Consider the following 16,095-nt stretch of genomic DNA (forward strand, 5'->3'; position numbering starts at 1 on the left):
GTCCCACCACTCTTGCAAGCTAGTACAAAAAAGTGCAAAGCCATCATTGCACATGATCCCGTACACCCCCTCAGTTCATCCTTCACACTGCTCCCGCCAGGTCGCAGATACAAGACTCCGGCCTGTTAAAGGGCACGCTATGGCAGGAGTTTTGTTCCCTCCGCCATACCACCCGGTAACCGAAGGAAGGTCTCATGCTGTTATATGTCATGTCATTATGTTCCTTTTGTACGTGGTCTTTAACCTATGTGTCCGAGATGCACTGTATGGACAGTGGCAACACATTTCCTGAAAAGGACAGTAAAGAATCTAATCTAACCTCCAACTCAGACAAAGGGAAACATTGCGATGCTAAGCCAGGGGCTGCAGCGTGTATGCGTTTCAGGGCATCCTAAAATATAGTTTCAATAAGCAGACAAGAAAGAGTACAGGGTGTGACAGAAAGATGCATCCACAATATTAAACATTAGAAGGAAAAAGATGTAAATTGATTCTCAATCATTTAAGTTTCAACGTAAAAGGCAGACACCACACATGCAAGACTATGTCAACATTGCTCCTGCACTGCTGAGAATGTATTCTCATTTTTACCTCAAGAGACTGTAGTCTTGCTGTTGACTTCTTAAAGCTTTATTACCTGCAGCCCCGACACTATAAATACTACAGCGTTCGACTAAATGGAACCGGGGTCATCTTGTGTTTTTATTCTTGGTTCTGGGAATGGAATTAACAGAACGGCGTCCACAGGGTCTGGATGTCGGGCGTTTCCTTTACAGGTCCCAGAGCAACATATTTTAACCATCTTCACAGAGCACACTGAGCAAAGTATAACATGAAAGGGAAAAGCTAACAGTGGTTTGGTACCAAACTTGACCCCATGCTGAGAGGGGTGCAGGACTTGCAGGTCAATTGGTCCATTTTTATGTCATGCAAATCTGATACTATTTTCTGCTTGAGTAAGTGTGCATCTATTTTCATTTAAATAAATGTCTGTTAAGTCTCTATCTATCACTGAATGAGGTAACACAATGGTGATTGAGCCTATGGCCCACTGATGAAAGCCTTTGCAGTATGACAGACTGGGTGTCTGTGGGGACTTTCACAGAAAAAAATCACAAGCAGCGCCCAGTTAGTGACGCGTTTTCCATCAGCCAGCAGTGGTTGGTCTGCCAGAGAGGGTAGGCGGAGCTAGGCGGCTGCTTTTCGGTCTCTGCAAGTGTTGCAAGTAAACAGTAATCTACTATGGCTGAACAAACAAAGAAAAGATGGATGACTGCAGATACAACTTCAAAAACAAGTGAAAAACGGAAAAGCAACAAATTCAATGCTCAGATGAAGGCAACAGTCTAAAAAGGAAAGCGACCGTCAGCGAGGAAAATCAAGAGTTAAAACCGTAACAACCGTGGACGTCACACATGCAACACTGTCTGGATATCTGGGAAGTGTGCTCCTGCAATTAGATTTTCGAGATTACCACTTTAAGTCCAGGCTGCAGATTTGTATTTGATGCTTTAAAGGTTTGTTAAAGCACAAACTCTTCTGTCACTCCTGTGAAATTTGAATTTCACACTTCTTACTCATAACTTAGCAGTCATCTTCTGGCCTCTTTCATCCCCCTGTGGAGCTTTTTAAAATGCTTTGGGCCTGGCAGGTTTCCTGTGATAAGTGTGCTGCTGATATAGAGGAATAATTATCGCATTAAATTTCCCTGTACATCCTCACTGGGGACACTTGAGCGACACTCAGTGAGGGTGAAGTTTTAGCTGAGGCAGAGAAAAAGACAGAGAGGGAGGAACAGCCGAGACGAGGTCTTTAACAGCAAGGCTGACAAATTCAGTCCGACAATGACATGATACTGAACACACTGGTACTGAATGGAGACTATCTGTGAGCCTGTGGGAACAGGAAGTGAGAGGCAGGCAGCGTAATAGGCATTTTATTTTAGCCAGGGGTAGGATAGTGTCTGAATCTCTTCTTTCGCCCCTCTCCAGCTAGTAAATAACACAATGCAGCACAGCAAACATCAGGGAGGATCGCCATGTGACCGAATCATTATTTTATGGTTACTGCATAAATAAATATTAATGACAAGCATGTTTAATCAATGTCACATTTAATATGGCCGATCAGGGCTTCATGCTCTCACTGCAGCCTTACAAAGCTTGTCGCTAGCTGTGTTTTACTACTTCATTTACATGATTTATAAAGGGAACATTGCGTGCAGGTGTGCATACTTTTTTGTGTATGTATATTTTTCATGTGGATTTTACACACAGTTTTATAAATGAGACCCCAGAGCGTCCTGTGAGCAAAATGAGCTATCATACTGGGTTGTAAACCTCTCTCTCTCTCTCTCTCTCTCTCTCTCTGTGTGCGGGTGTGTGTGTGTGTGTGTGTCTCTGTTGTGGTTTAATAAACATGTGGGCATTAAAGTTTGGTTGTGTCCTATTCTGCCTAACGGGAATTAAGCATGTAGATGTTTTACTAAAAAGCTGTCGTGCTGTTGTGTTATTTATTGGTTCTGATACTTAAGTGAACTTTAAGTTGACCTTTGACCCCTATGAAGATAAGACAGTTTGATTTGAGTAAAAACTGAGTAACAGATACTTTGGTATGAGGCCTCTGTGAGCCCATAGGTGCACACTGACTGCTTGTCACTACAGTTCTATAAAGAGCTCTCATATTTGACACATTCAAAGATCTTAAAAATACATTTATTTGTTGTATGTATGTATGTATGTATGTATGTATGTATGTATGTATGTATGTCGTGTATGTGTAGACATGGCCAAAGACTAAGCACACTTGGAAGGTGAGGGTAATCAGACGCAGGTGTGACTAACGAGACACAGGTGAAAACAATTAGGGCGGGGCACACGATCATAGAAGCAGGAAAACATGTGAAGGCAGGTGACTGCAAAGTAAAACAGGAAATGAAAACTGAACACTGTAACTTAATAATACAAATCTAAATCAATATTGTTACCGTACTGTATACTATATTATATTACACAATAATATATTATACTATAATTGTAATTTACTGTTATATTACGTACGCACTTTTATACTGCACCTTGTGCCATATCATAAACCTTAGAGCTCACACCAGACTGTATTATCTCATCCTGCATACCATGTCACTTTATCACATCACTGTCACTTTAACTTATCACTTACTCCTACTTGTATAACAGTTGTATATACTTTTTTTTTTTTTTAATCTATTTTTATTATTTTTATGTCTTTTATGTCTTTTTTATGTCTGCTGCAACACCCACATTCCCCCCCGGGAATCAATAAAGGATTATCTTGTTTTGTGTTACCTTAAACAGGGATTAAACATAAAGCAATTAATGCAAAACATCCACAATGGTCTGAGTCTTTATGGAAAAGATATTTAATGAATTAAGGTTGTCCAAACCTGCATGTACTTGCAAAAAAGGACTCTAACTCACACATATTGTTCCATAGTAAATATCTTATAATAAAGCTTTTCATAGCAAAAAATAAATAAATAAAATACAGGGATGAAACATGACAGTTAGGTTAAGGAAGCACCATGGTTATGGTTTAAATAGGTAGAAGTCCCACTTTGTTTGGCACATCCTGGGCTCTTTATACTCACCTGACCTTAAGCTGGCCCTTCATCCCGTCTATTGAGTCCACTTTCAAGAGGAAACTGATGACCATACAACAGTCTAGAAACTTTGTTCATCTGTTCGTATCAAGCCCTCCGTTGAGCTCTCAAAGCCCATAGGAGCACTGAACTGTGCAAACTCGGGTCAAAACCCCCAGAGACTGCATCCGAAAATAACAAATCTAAACCGCAGCGTGAGTACAAACCACAGAGGGAGATGTTGGAGGCGGAGGTAACAAGCTCCTTCATTTTGTTTGTGCATTCAACTGAACCACGGCTGAACAACAAGCCCAAAGCAAAAAAACAACTTTCCTTTCAAGTTCAAGGTGGATGCCAAGAGATCTCCCGTGGCATTCAGAGCGTCTTTTCGGGCAGAATGAAGCTGAAACGGCTGATTATCCGGTTGTGAGTAAAGAGCGGCACACAAAGGAATCAATCTGGATTTTGAGATGCAACAAGGCTGGATGATTAGTCGTAACTGAAAAGAAGTGCAGAATCAGTCGTGGATGAACTGCATCGATGCTCTAAGCCCTCAAAAAGCACAACAAAGAAATGTGATTTAAAGGGGATTACTTGTTTTCAGAAGTCTCTTATCAATAGATTACACACGTGAAACACTAGTTATAATTAAGCTAATCGTAGGATTTAACACCGCAGGTGTGGGATTGAGCCTTGTGTTTACTGCTTTTTGAGTGTTCAGATCACAGTATAACACTGCTGCCATATTATAAACCCGTGTCAGAGAAAAGGAGTCTTAGAATGGGCCCTTTTTGATTTGCTGAAATGTGTCACTGTCTCCGAGAGTTCAAAGCCTTGGAAACTATTAATCCATCACAGGCTTGGCTCCGCGGCCCCCTCTGCTCTGACCTTGGGCCATAAACAGCATCACTGATGTATTACAGAAGCACAGACTGAATAATTACACGGAGGAGTTGAGGGAATTTGCTGCACGGCACAACAGGCTGTATGCTGCCAGCTTGGATGGGTATAAATACCGTGTGTCATTTGAATCTAGATACGCCTACAAATCTGATCCTGTGTGGGGTAAAAGCACAGTGTGGGCGGTGGTTATGATGAGTCTGGAGCAAAGAGCTTTAGATGGTTTAGGACCCACGAAGCAAAAGGCTCATCAAGAGCGTTGTGCGGCCTTTAATCCTATAAAGTAAAACTATTGTTTTATCTGACTGAAACTAATCAATTAGATGTTGAAATAGACTTTTTTTGAAACTTTAACTATATTGTCAAAGATGGACGACATGAGAGCTCCCTAAAAGTGAAGCCAAGACCTCTCTATCGCCCCCTGCTGACTGGCTGAAGTATAGGTCATAAAGCCCGCCTCCTACATGTTAGCAAAGTCAAACTATAAAATCGTCAATTGTCAAACATGGTTTCTGTCATTATAGTTAGTTCTTATCATGCTGATTTACATCCAAGTGTTCATTTTTCTGACAAGTTTAGTTTTAATTAGTTATTTGTTGCTATAATAAGAGTCTAACGTCATGATTGACAGCTCTGTTCCGGATTAGCAGAGTAGAGGATGAACAGTGAGCGGGGACGTAACTAACGCTAACATTACAGTCATTAAACTTTCCGTATCCATAAAGAACACAAGAAGCTGCTCTGCTGTTAAAAACGCCAACATGTTTTGGGTAGCTGAAGAGGCGGGACGGCAATAACGTGGCTCCACCAGCCGATCTCTACTGCACAGGCTCTGGCTCCAAATGCGCTAGACGGCAGCGTCTGCTCCGGGGGTATTTTGCTTCCCTTTTGTACAATGAGAGGAGATCTTTATATGCAGTCATTGATTGAGCCCATCGCATTGGTCGACAGACAAAGGAGAGTTGTTGTTGCTGCGATTTCAGCTTCAGTGTTGGCTTTAGGGGAGAAAAATGTAATTCTGTGTAGACACATTTTGATAAAAGGTACCTTTACCCTCCATTTTCAAAAATTTAAACCATATTACTGTTCAACACATTAAACATTTGGGATTGCACATATTTCAACTGTAACAAGACAGCTACTTAGCCTGGCTTTACTCTCCATCAATATTTTTTCAGTAAGCCTGCTAAGCCATCGGCAACTCCAGGGCATTGAAACTGATGTCCATCTATCGATCTGTTATCTATACTGCTTAGAGTCTATCCCAACTGTCATTGGACGAGAGGCGGGGTACATCCTGGACTGATGGCCAGTCAACCACAGGGCCAACACATAGAGACAGACAACCATTCATGCTCAATCTCACTACGGGCAATTTTAGAGTCACAAATGAACCTAACGAGCATGTCTTTGGACTGTGGGAGGAAGCCGGATCACCTGGACAGAACCGTCTCATGCACGGGGAGAAAATGCAAACTCCACGCAGAGAGGCCCACTACATCTGAACCGGGGTTTAGAATCAGGAACCTTCTCGCTGCGAGGCGACAGCGCTAACCGCTGCACCACCGTGCAGCCCTGAAGCTGAAGTGAAACAACAAATCATTCCATCAAATCTATAATAATATTATTTTCACAGATTTCTTCTTTTGATTACTGAACAAATGAACGAAATGTTGGGACTAAACTTACATGTTGTTGTGGATGCGAACAACTTCAACACAGTTTGTTATCATGATTGGAGAGTTCTGTTACTTGCAAGCGATTGATTCTTTCCGTACTGTTTATATTAGCAGCACAACAGGTGTGTGTGTGTGTGTGCCGACGAACAAGGAACCGTTCAATTGCAGTGTTTCTGCATACATATTGATGTGACCTTCTTCCCCGAGTACAGAGGGAAGGAGCAGGAGCAGCATCTATTGTAGCAACAGTTCAATCAGCCTGATGGTGAAATTAAACTGTGTTCTTCAGCTCCACCTGGGCCAGCCTGCTCCTACAGCTGCGCCTCATGTCGGAACAAATGAAGCAAACAAACTCACCCTGACGTATATATTTGATTATGGTTACCTGGGCCTGACATCTGCTGCAGTGATGAACAGCTTTACAAAGGGAATAAACACATTTGTGTCAATCTGTCTAAAAGTCCACATTTGGACTTCATGAAGGTTATTAGTACTTTTTATAAATGTTTGCATGTGCTGATTCATTGCCCTAATTTTAAGAAAATTCAAATGAAATTCTGCTGAGAGGATCTGATACACTCAACAAGTTCATCACCTTGCACCAATTTTTGATCCACTTTGAACCAGATCTGACTTCAAAGTGTCCCTATGATTACATGAGCTGATGTCTGGCTGACTGAGCTCCCAGTGATTTTACCTCGCAGTGATCAAAGTGATCCTGCACTCCTTCATCACTGTGTTATGCAGACTGTGCAATGTAAGCCAACGACACATAGTAAACCTCTTAAACTTCACCTAGCGGGTTTAATTTAATTTATGCTGACCCCCTTTTTGTAAATGTTTGAAATTCAAGCAGCTGTAACCGGCACATCGAATTAACAATGAATGAAGACGATGTGAAAGTGGCACAATGTAAAGGGCTGCTCGGTGTAAATAATCTGCATCGAATCTGCATCGTGCTTCTTTGTTGAGCTGTCTGGTCTTTTTTTCACTCTTTTTTCATAGCGTTGTTCTCAGCCATACAAGGCAGCTGTCTTTGTCAAAGAAAACCCAGCATGGAAACCAGATAATTCTGCAAGCTCATGTCTTATTTAGTCTATCCGACATGATTCAGATCGGCCAATCAGAATCATTCATCTAATATGGGGTGGATTTAATAGAATAACTGTACACCTGTGAGGCACTGGTCACTGTTAAACGAATTGGATGTTAGTTTAAACTAGATGGTAAATGTTGGCAACTACATCATGTCATGCCTAATGTCTCTGCATTAAATTAAACAAGAAGCTTCATTTGATGTTTGAACTAGCTATCAGGCCTAACTGCTACATTAGATATTTTGTTGCTTTAATTTTTTGTAAGTCTATCCAGTTGATAACAGCCCCTGAATATCAAAAATGAACCGATTGATTCAAGACTAATTTGTGGAATATTATTGGAGTCGACTCACCAGATTGTCCTCCACCAGAGAAAACAGGTTTTCTGCTTAAAAGCCTCAGACAAAGAGAGAGATAAGACCTGCATTAAAGACCAGCTCCAGTCATGTTTTAAGACATATGAAATCAAGCTCTGCTTGAAATAATAAATTGTGTCATAATAATACATTTTAAGTACGTTAAATTACCTTGTAAAAATCCTCCCAAGACATCTCCTCCTTCTCCCTCATTAAAAATCCCTGAATCTGCGTAGGCCCCGCCCACTACAAAAATGTCCAACCGCCCACTTCATCGTGAAAACAAAACATGTCTCTGCCATAGTTTAGTGGCAACTTGTTGAAACTTACCAAGCTTGAAATGTAGTAATTAGCAGTAGTAACGTTAACGTTAGTAGTCGGCAGTGAGTTTGCAAACATTACGCTAACAGTTACAGCTGGCTCGCGCGTCGCTGAAGTGGTTGCCATATGATGCACATAATGATATGCATAGCGTCACCCCCTCCATTAACGCTATTGGCTCCTTAGGTTTGTGACGTCTCAAACCTGCCAATCTGAAAACGTGTTGTTCAGCCTGTCCTTGGTATACTGCAGTTTAAACGCAGACAGGCCCAGCCATGTAGATGACTGCTGATGGCTTGTAGCACATAAAGAACACCACATGGAGATGTTTACAAGGTTAAACACTTGATTTTCACTGGAGGGCGGCTCTAACATTGAAAGAAAGGGAAGTTTGGCTAACATTACCACCACATCAATTAAGAATCATCATGCCAATGCCGCAGACGCCAAATCTGAAATGGAATGATTGACATTGAAAAGTGTCCTACAACAGCTGATTTAGCAGGGTGGTTACCACTTTAATGTTCAATGATACTGAATCTAAGTTCTTCTCTCTGTCAATGCATCATATCAAAGCTGTCACACACGTACTGTATGAAACTGCAACACATCCAGACTTCATCACCTGTTAAGACACCTGGAGGTTGGAGAGGTGAGACGGAGGTCCTGCTGACGTCCTGTGAGATGAACTGAAGCAGTGCATGGTCTAAGGGAAGGACTGTTTTCATGCACAATATCAATAAAACATGAGGTGTCACAGACTTTATGTCCGCTCAGATGGATTTTATTTATGGAGCTTCTTTTGCATAAGATGTAATCAGCGGAGCAGCAAAGCTCAGTGATCTATGTCTGTGCTCTTATCTGATCACCTGAGGGGTGAACGCCGGCCAGCAGGGACGAGATGTAGCTGTGTTCCTTAATTAATAGTCTACAGTGTCACAAAGCAGGCACTCCTTCTAACCTCAACCCTGAAAGCCTTCTTGCTCACACTTGGATGGAGATAAGAAGCTGTGGTGATGTTGAAAAATGTTCAAGGGAATTTAATTTATTATCAAATGCTGAAGCTTCAAGGTGGCTCGGCCGTGATAATTGATCTGAATCTAGAGGAATATTCAATCATCTTATGGAGGCATGTGGAGAGGAGAGTGTGGAGGTGATGAGGAGGCCGGAAATGTTCCCCTCTCCTAATGTCCCGAGGACCCTCCAGTTCCTGAGTATTAATTAGGCTGCAAATTATAAAGACACAAAACGTAGCAGAGGCAAAAACAGGCTTTTTTCTGACTAAGCGAATTAAACGTACTTTTGAAACATACAGTATTAACACAGTCGACATACTTTACATGGCACTGAAAAACTCTACTCTCTCTACTAAAAGATAAAAAGTCTTAAGAATAGCTTCTTAATTTTTTAAAGTCTGCTTTGTTGGACCGGCATGCTCGGTAATAAGTCAGGTCACATCTCCGTTATAAGTCGAGCAAGACAAGTGCTCTCATTGCACGGGTCAAGACATTTGACATCCTTATAAATTACCTCAGTTCCCACTTCTAAAGCTGCTGCGAGGAACTTTCAGTTTGTGTCGATTTTGGCGCCCCCTGTGGACAAAGACATACCTATTAACTCTTTGCTGATCTCATCCAGCTTTCCTTTAAGATTTAAGACTTGACACCTACCCCGCGGCAGCAGTGTCGGGCATTAAAAACATCTATATAGAAGTAATTAATCTTGTTGCTGATGGTCTTGCTTGCTGTTGTAGGTCACATAGGTTCATTATTATTGATTTCAGTCTGTTTCATAACCACCAAAAAACTCCTCACAGGAGCTTTAAGTTACACTTATATATTAAAAAAAAGTTGCAAACTGTTTAATTTATAATATATATATATAATATTGATCTTGCTACCATTTGACATTTGTTGCAATCAATAACAAACCCCTATAATTAACAATGGAAATTATAATGTTGCTCTAAAGGGCTCTCAAGTGTGTGAACTTGTGTTCACTCGCTACACAGTGACCTTATGATACTATGTTTGTTTTGAGTTCAAAGTTCAAATTAAAAGTGCACTTCAAAAGTGCTAAAAAAAAACAGACAAAGAGGTACAATAGCATGATGACTAATGTTACACCTATAACCATTCAGGCAAGAGCACACAGCTGTGTTAGCTAAAACAGCTACCTAACTTGTTTGGGACTAAATCAGCCCCAAATTGTCTTTTACATTTCTGAAATATATCAGACAAGTCAAACAAAGCTTCAACTTAACATTAGCTTCCTTGCTAACGTTTGAGCAGCCTTTAAGCTAGCTGAAATGACACATTAATTTCTCTTTCTTTGTGGGTTCTGTAGCGACGGAATAAGTTGAATGTTGTGGTGGTTAAGTCACAGATTTGTTAGCTGCTGATCTCAGCGCTTTTCATTTCCTTCTACAGTCATCTACAAGGTGATGCTTGAATCTAAATTTGAACATTTAACATTGGACTGCAACCTCCATATCAGCCTTGTTTGTTTACCTTTGCTGCTCTGCCACGTCTTAGTTGGATTCCAGGTTTGCACGACTACCACTAGAAATCCATCAATCCATCCATTAGCTATACCGCTTATCCTGTTCAGGGTCGCAGGAGGGCTAGAGCCTATCCCAGCTGTCAGTGGGTGAGAGGAGGGGTTACACCCGGACTGAGGGCTGACACATAGAGACAGGCAAACTCACGCTCACATTCACACCTACGGGCAATTTAAGAGTCACCAATGAACCTAACGAGCATGTTAGGTTGGTACCTGGAGGGAACTCACGCATGCACAGGGAGAACATGCAAACTCCACACAGAAATTGGCAACTAGTCTCACTCGAATCAAGTCATGTGCTTCGAGTCCTGGTTTTAAAACGTGACCATTTTTTGCCACTATTAAAGCCACATTGCTATGCCAGATACATTTCCCCGAACATTTATGATGGATACAAACTGACAACAGAGGCCTGCGACGTCGTTTATAATCAGGTGGGTGGCTGTGCTGTTCCTGCTATCAGCTCTGCAGTCTCATCAGTTCGGTAATCAGAGAGAAGGCCTCTGGTAATTATCCGTCCCACCTCCAGAATGCAGCAAGAAACAGCAGCGCTCTCCACCCGCCGCCTCTTCTCTTACAGCTGATTGCTGATGTTTGGTCTGCCTGAAGAAGCATTAATCAGCTCTCTTCATTCAGGTGAGAGCCCATTTATTCATAACACTTGACACCAACCTTGAGTGAGCACTGAGTTAAATTCAATTATAATTTCAGTGAGTCGGAGAACGCTTCAGCATGCACGTTACATTAGAGACAAGAAAGAAACCCGAATGGTATTTAGCTAATTTTGAATCATGTACGCATGTAGGGATACTGATGCAAACTGATGATAAAAAAATGACAGCAGATTGGAAGGAAGCTCTGTGGGATTGTAAAATAATCTGCATGTAGATTGAAAGGCTGCAGTCGGTGAATCTGAACCCTCAGGATTGTCCTGTTAGAGTGATCAAATGGAAAGGAACCTTGCGTGTGGGAAAAGAAAGTGACATGCTTTGAATACTCTGAGGTCCCTTTTCCAAACTTCAAAGAACTAATCCCAAAGCCTCTTTCTCTGTCAAGTAGACAGGGTTTAATTTGTAGATGGATTATCAGATGAAAAGTCCCGGGGAGTCGAACAGCAGGAGGCTCAGATTTCCTCCGTTATTAACCACCAACCCACTTCTTCATTTCCAGGCCGCTCAAGTAGCTTCTTCAGAGTAGAAATCTGAGAAAAATCACTATAAAATGCGAATCAAATTTTAAACAGTTAACTGTCAAATGTTCTTTGTCTTCAAGTCATTCTTGGAAATATAAAATATGGACAAAAATAACAAGAACCTGTGAATGTAGCTTCACGTATCCGTAGGGGAATGCCAAGGTGCAAGAATTCTCCCCTTGGTTGCCCAGAAAGCAGAAGTTGTTGGTGCACTGCTCCTTATGCATGGCTGTAATCCACCAGTAAACAGAGTAGAAGAAGTAAACTAACAAACCCTTAAAATTATCTTGCCAGATGTTTCTTTGGTGTGAGGTATGTTAAGAGTGATTTTATAGTTTAGCTCAGTTGATAGAACAGGCGCCCCATGTACTCGATGCACTGATCGCAGGCTCGACTCCCGGTCTGCCGATCATTTGGTGCATGTCACTCCATTCTCATCCCCCACATTTCCTGTCTCTATAAAGCTGTCCTATATAATAAAGGCAAAAAGCCACAAGAAAAAATCTTTAGAAGAGTGATTTTATTTCCCCCGAGCTGCTCGGAAGAACGTCGTGGCCGTAAATATTAAACATGTTCAATATTTACGATCCGATATCTTGTTGTGTGGGAGGAACCCTATGGGGAAATCCTGTGGACAGCCGAGCACGCACTCTGTGGATTGTCACATGGGGAAACAAGCTGAGTGAGGAAGGAAGCACAAGTCGAGCTGTAACATGTACTGATCGCTGAACGGCTTCTTTCGTGACACAGCGTCAAGGGAATTCATTTCAAGTTAAGAACAGATTGTTAGCTGTTAGCATGCAGATGCAGATCTCAGATAGAGATTAATAAGAAGGTAAATCATCATCAGATGACCGCTGACGGGAGCCGGGATGTCATTATGGTGGATTACGTTCCGCCTGCTTTTGCTCTTCTCACAGACTTCTTGCATACGCTGAGCCTGCTGATACGTGAACACTTGCCTCCCCGGAAATCTATGTCCCATGTCCCTAGCCAGAGATTACATATTCCTAAATGTCGAGGGGAATATTTAGTAAAAAGGAAGTGTAAGCACAGTATTTAAGATGTTCTGGCTTCATTTCCGATTCGGTCTTTAACCTCTAGCTGCTCGAGTTCCATCGTCATAAAGAATCACTTTGACATTTGCATTTCCTGTATGTTTTAGTGTAAGTCATTTCATCAGCCGCCTTTATCTCCTCTCTGCAGACAGAAGCATATTAATACCCATCAATAACGTCATGTCGTGCACAAAGAGAACCCTCCCCTGAAAAGTTTAGGAGGAACAACAATCTGTGATGGAAATTTATGTTAATTTAATTTGCTCTGGAGAAGGAAAGTGTTGCTGCGTTTCAGCTTCATTTAACAGGGAAACAAAAGACCTCGGCTGCCTCTAAACATTTTCCACCACATTTTCTGCTGAAATAATTATTCTTTTTTCCCCGACAACGGGATTTGAACTTACATGGAATCCATGAAAGTTGACTTTAAGGCCATTAGGACGACTGTAGGTGAGCCAAACTTGTGCTGCAAATTAAGGCTGGCAGCAAAATGTACAGTAAGTTATTTTCAGTACTTGTGAATACTGGATACATTCTGATTAAAAACACTAAGGTAAGAAGTCAGGAGCAAAAGAAAATGTAAAGAGAAAAGAGACTGAATGAAATGATTAGATGGCTCACCTGGTAAGCCATCATATCAAGTGATATGAAGTTGACTTGAGGAAATCAAGGCACACTGAACACTCTGCCGTCTGGATAAATGGGGAGCAGGTAGAGAGGGCTGACAGTTTTAGGTTCCTGGGAGTTCACATCGCAGCTGACCTGGTCCACAAACATCTCCCATCAGGTGAGAGACTCTGCTTCCTCAGGAAGCTCAAGCAGGCTCACCTCCCACAACACCTGCTGATTAGCTTCTACCGGGGCGCCATAGAAAGCCTCCTGGCTTACTGCTGCACGGTGTGGTTTAGCAGCTGCACAGCAGAGGGCAAGAAGGACCTACAGCAGGTAGTGAAGGCGGCAGAGCGGGTGATTGGAACCACCCTACCACCCCTCAGTGAGATATACACTGGCCGGCCCTGTAGGAAAGCCAGCTGCATCATTAAAGATGCTTTTTCTCCCCCCATCCCTCCCTGGGGGGTTGACATAGGACAATAATTCAATGACAAACATGTCTTCTAGTGTTGCCTAGCACCTGTAGGGAGGCAGTGATGCACAGGTATGATCATGTGTTTCGGGGAGTGGCTTTGTCTACTCTTGCTGGTTTTCCAAAGTTGCCTACCTCACCTTTAATCTACTAGTTAAATTACATGTAGTTCATTACCTCCCAACACTGGAGTTAGTTTACCTTTCCCTTTGCATGGCAACCATTAAACAGAACAGTGTTTCTTTTAATTGCCTTCTTTATGGCCATGCACATACATCGTCTATGCTCAGCAGCCATTGCGCTTGCGATTTTGCTCTACATCTCCTGTCAATCAAGCGGTCTCCAGGGCTGTAGCATCTTCATCCTTGAAATTTCTTAGTTGTTTTTTTGTTATCCTCCGTTAATTATCATGCACAGCGGCAGTCGTGGCTCCTGTTAGCTACCCAGGAAATATTACACGCATCGCTTTATTTGCACCACAGGGATTTTCAGAGAGAGAGAGCTACCAGGCAGCAGGTGTTTAGACGTGCAAATGTAAATGCTTCCATCAAGCGTGTAATTATCGTGTGGGGTTATTCTGTGCTAAAGAGTATCAAAAGAGACGTTTATTTATATGAAAATGTCGCACCGTATCACATCAACATCTTGCAGATGGAGAACAGATAGAACAAATAGCTGAACTCTGCATTGATGAGGTAAAATCATTGATCATGAAAGCAGACTGAGGTACTTTCATCCTAAAAAAAGCCCAAAGTATCGCAGAGACAGTGAAGTAAAAATATCCGATAATATTTGGATTGCTCGTTTTCATTTCATCACTTCCTCTCTCTGTCAGCGTCTCTACATTTCTCTCTACTTCCAGTTCTGATTATCTTTTAGTCTACCTGTCAAGCAAACACGGATTAGTGCTTCAGCAGAAACACTTCATCGTCTGCAGGAAGTGACAGTCAAGGTTTTTATAGTTCCTGCTGCTTAAAGCTGCACTGTTTCGAGCTACTTTGAATCTTTTTTATGACAGCTGCTCGCTGCAGGAGGCACAGGCAGGAATTAACGTTTTTGAAAAACCTCGGTCTCATTGTAAAGCTTTTTTTTATTTTTCTCAGGATATAAGAAAACGCACAGGAGGTGACATGAAAGCTTTCTGACTCAAAGACAAAGTGTGGAAGTGAAGTTTTTCGCTTGACTTTAATTTTGTGTAAATATATACAGCAGGTGTGGAAATGATGTTCAGGTATTAGAGATGGATTTCAGTCGGCTCTGTGCTGCTTTGGCTGGCGTGTGGATGTACAACACACGTGTCAAACCTCCCGTCAGTTGACTCAGTCTTCCCATATTTCTCCACACGTTTTATGGCTCTGTCGTCTTGAATGTCGCAGGAGGGTCATCGTCCTTGTAGAAAAAGTGCTTTTTATAAATTAACATGAGGTCCAAAAGTCTAGTTTAACTGCAACAAAGTTGTGTTTGGAACATCACATCTATTTGTTTTTAATAAATTATTTAAACTTTTCATTATGGCAGGGAAAGCACACAAATAAACATTTACATTTCAAAGTATTTACATCCTCAAAATGACAGCAGACGTAAAAAAAAAAAAAGATTAATTGTTCAGTTTTTCACTTCACATCTTGTTGATCCACTGGTGACAGCGGCCGCGGGGCTCTGCGCGTCTCGTGAAGCACTGAGCTCTTTATAAATCAGCTGCACTGTCCAGTCAGGTCGGTGGAGTTCAGGGCTTCCGCTAAATGAAAAACTCCTTCTGGTTTTCACCGGGAGCGCTCTGAGAGTCCGCCTGGCTGCTGAAGGGCAACTCATGGCCGTCTTCGGGCTGCGCTGCTTTTACTTCCTGGTTCCGATACGTCTCCTTCCTGCTGCAGATGAATCTGGCCATGATCGCCAGCCCGGACACAGTGATGAAGATCACCACAGCGATCACCCCTGAAAACACAAACATAATTGACATGACTTATGATTGTAATACATGCCTTAAATAACGTGTATTAAAGGTTTAATAAGTAGGATTTTGTCAACAACACATTCAAAATGGGCCCCTCCTCCTGGGCTCTTTGTCACCCTCACTCTCTCGTGCAAGAACACGCCCACCCCACTGAGCTAACACCGACAGCATCACCGCTACCTTAGCGCTAGCATGCTAACTGCCGGTTAGCTTGTCCTATCCGGTTTGAGGCACCTTCCTGTCCAACAGACAGAAGGCCAACTCTGCATCGCT

At 42.0% G+C, this 16,095-nt stretch overlaps 1 protein-coding gene across 1 annotated transcript in view; it reads right to left on the minus strand.

Moving 5' to 3' along the window:
• Positions 1-14,940: 14,940 nt before the first annotated feature.
• The window catches only part of LOC138606856 (contactin-associated protein-like 4), a 76,180-nt gene continuing 75,025 nt past the window's right edge, over positions 14,941-16,095 (minus strand). Inside the window, exon 22 of the mRNA XM_069679324.1 lies at positions 14,941-15,803. Coding sequence (XP_069535425.1) covers positions 15,607-15,803 — 197 coding nt within the window. The 3' untranslated portion in view covers positions 14,941-15,606. The remainder of the gene's footprint in view (positions 15,804-16,095) is intronic.

Source organism: Semicossyphus pulcher, unplaced genomic scaffold, assembly GCF_022749685.1.
Source record: "Semicossyphus pulcher isolate SPU_LCO1_2020_fin unplaced genomic scaffold, fSemPul1.0.p SCAF_4, whole genome shotgun sequence".
NCBI lineage: Eukaryota > Metazoa > Chordata > Actinopteri > Labriformes > Labridae > Semicossyphus > Semicossyphus pulcher.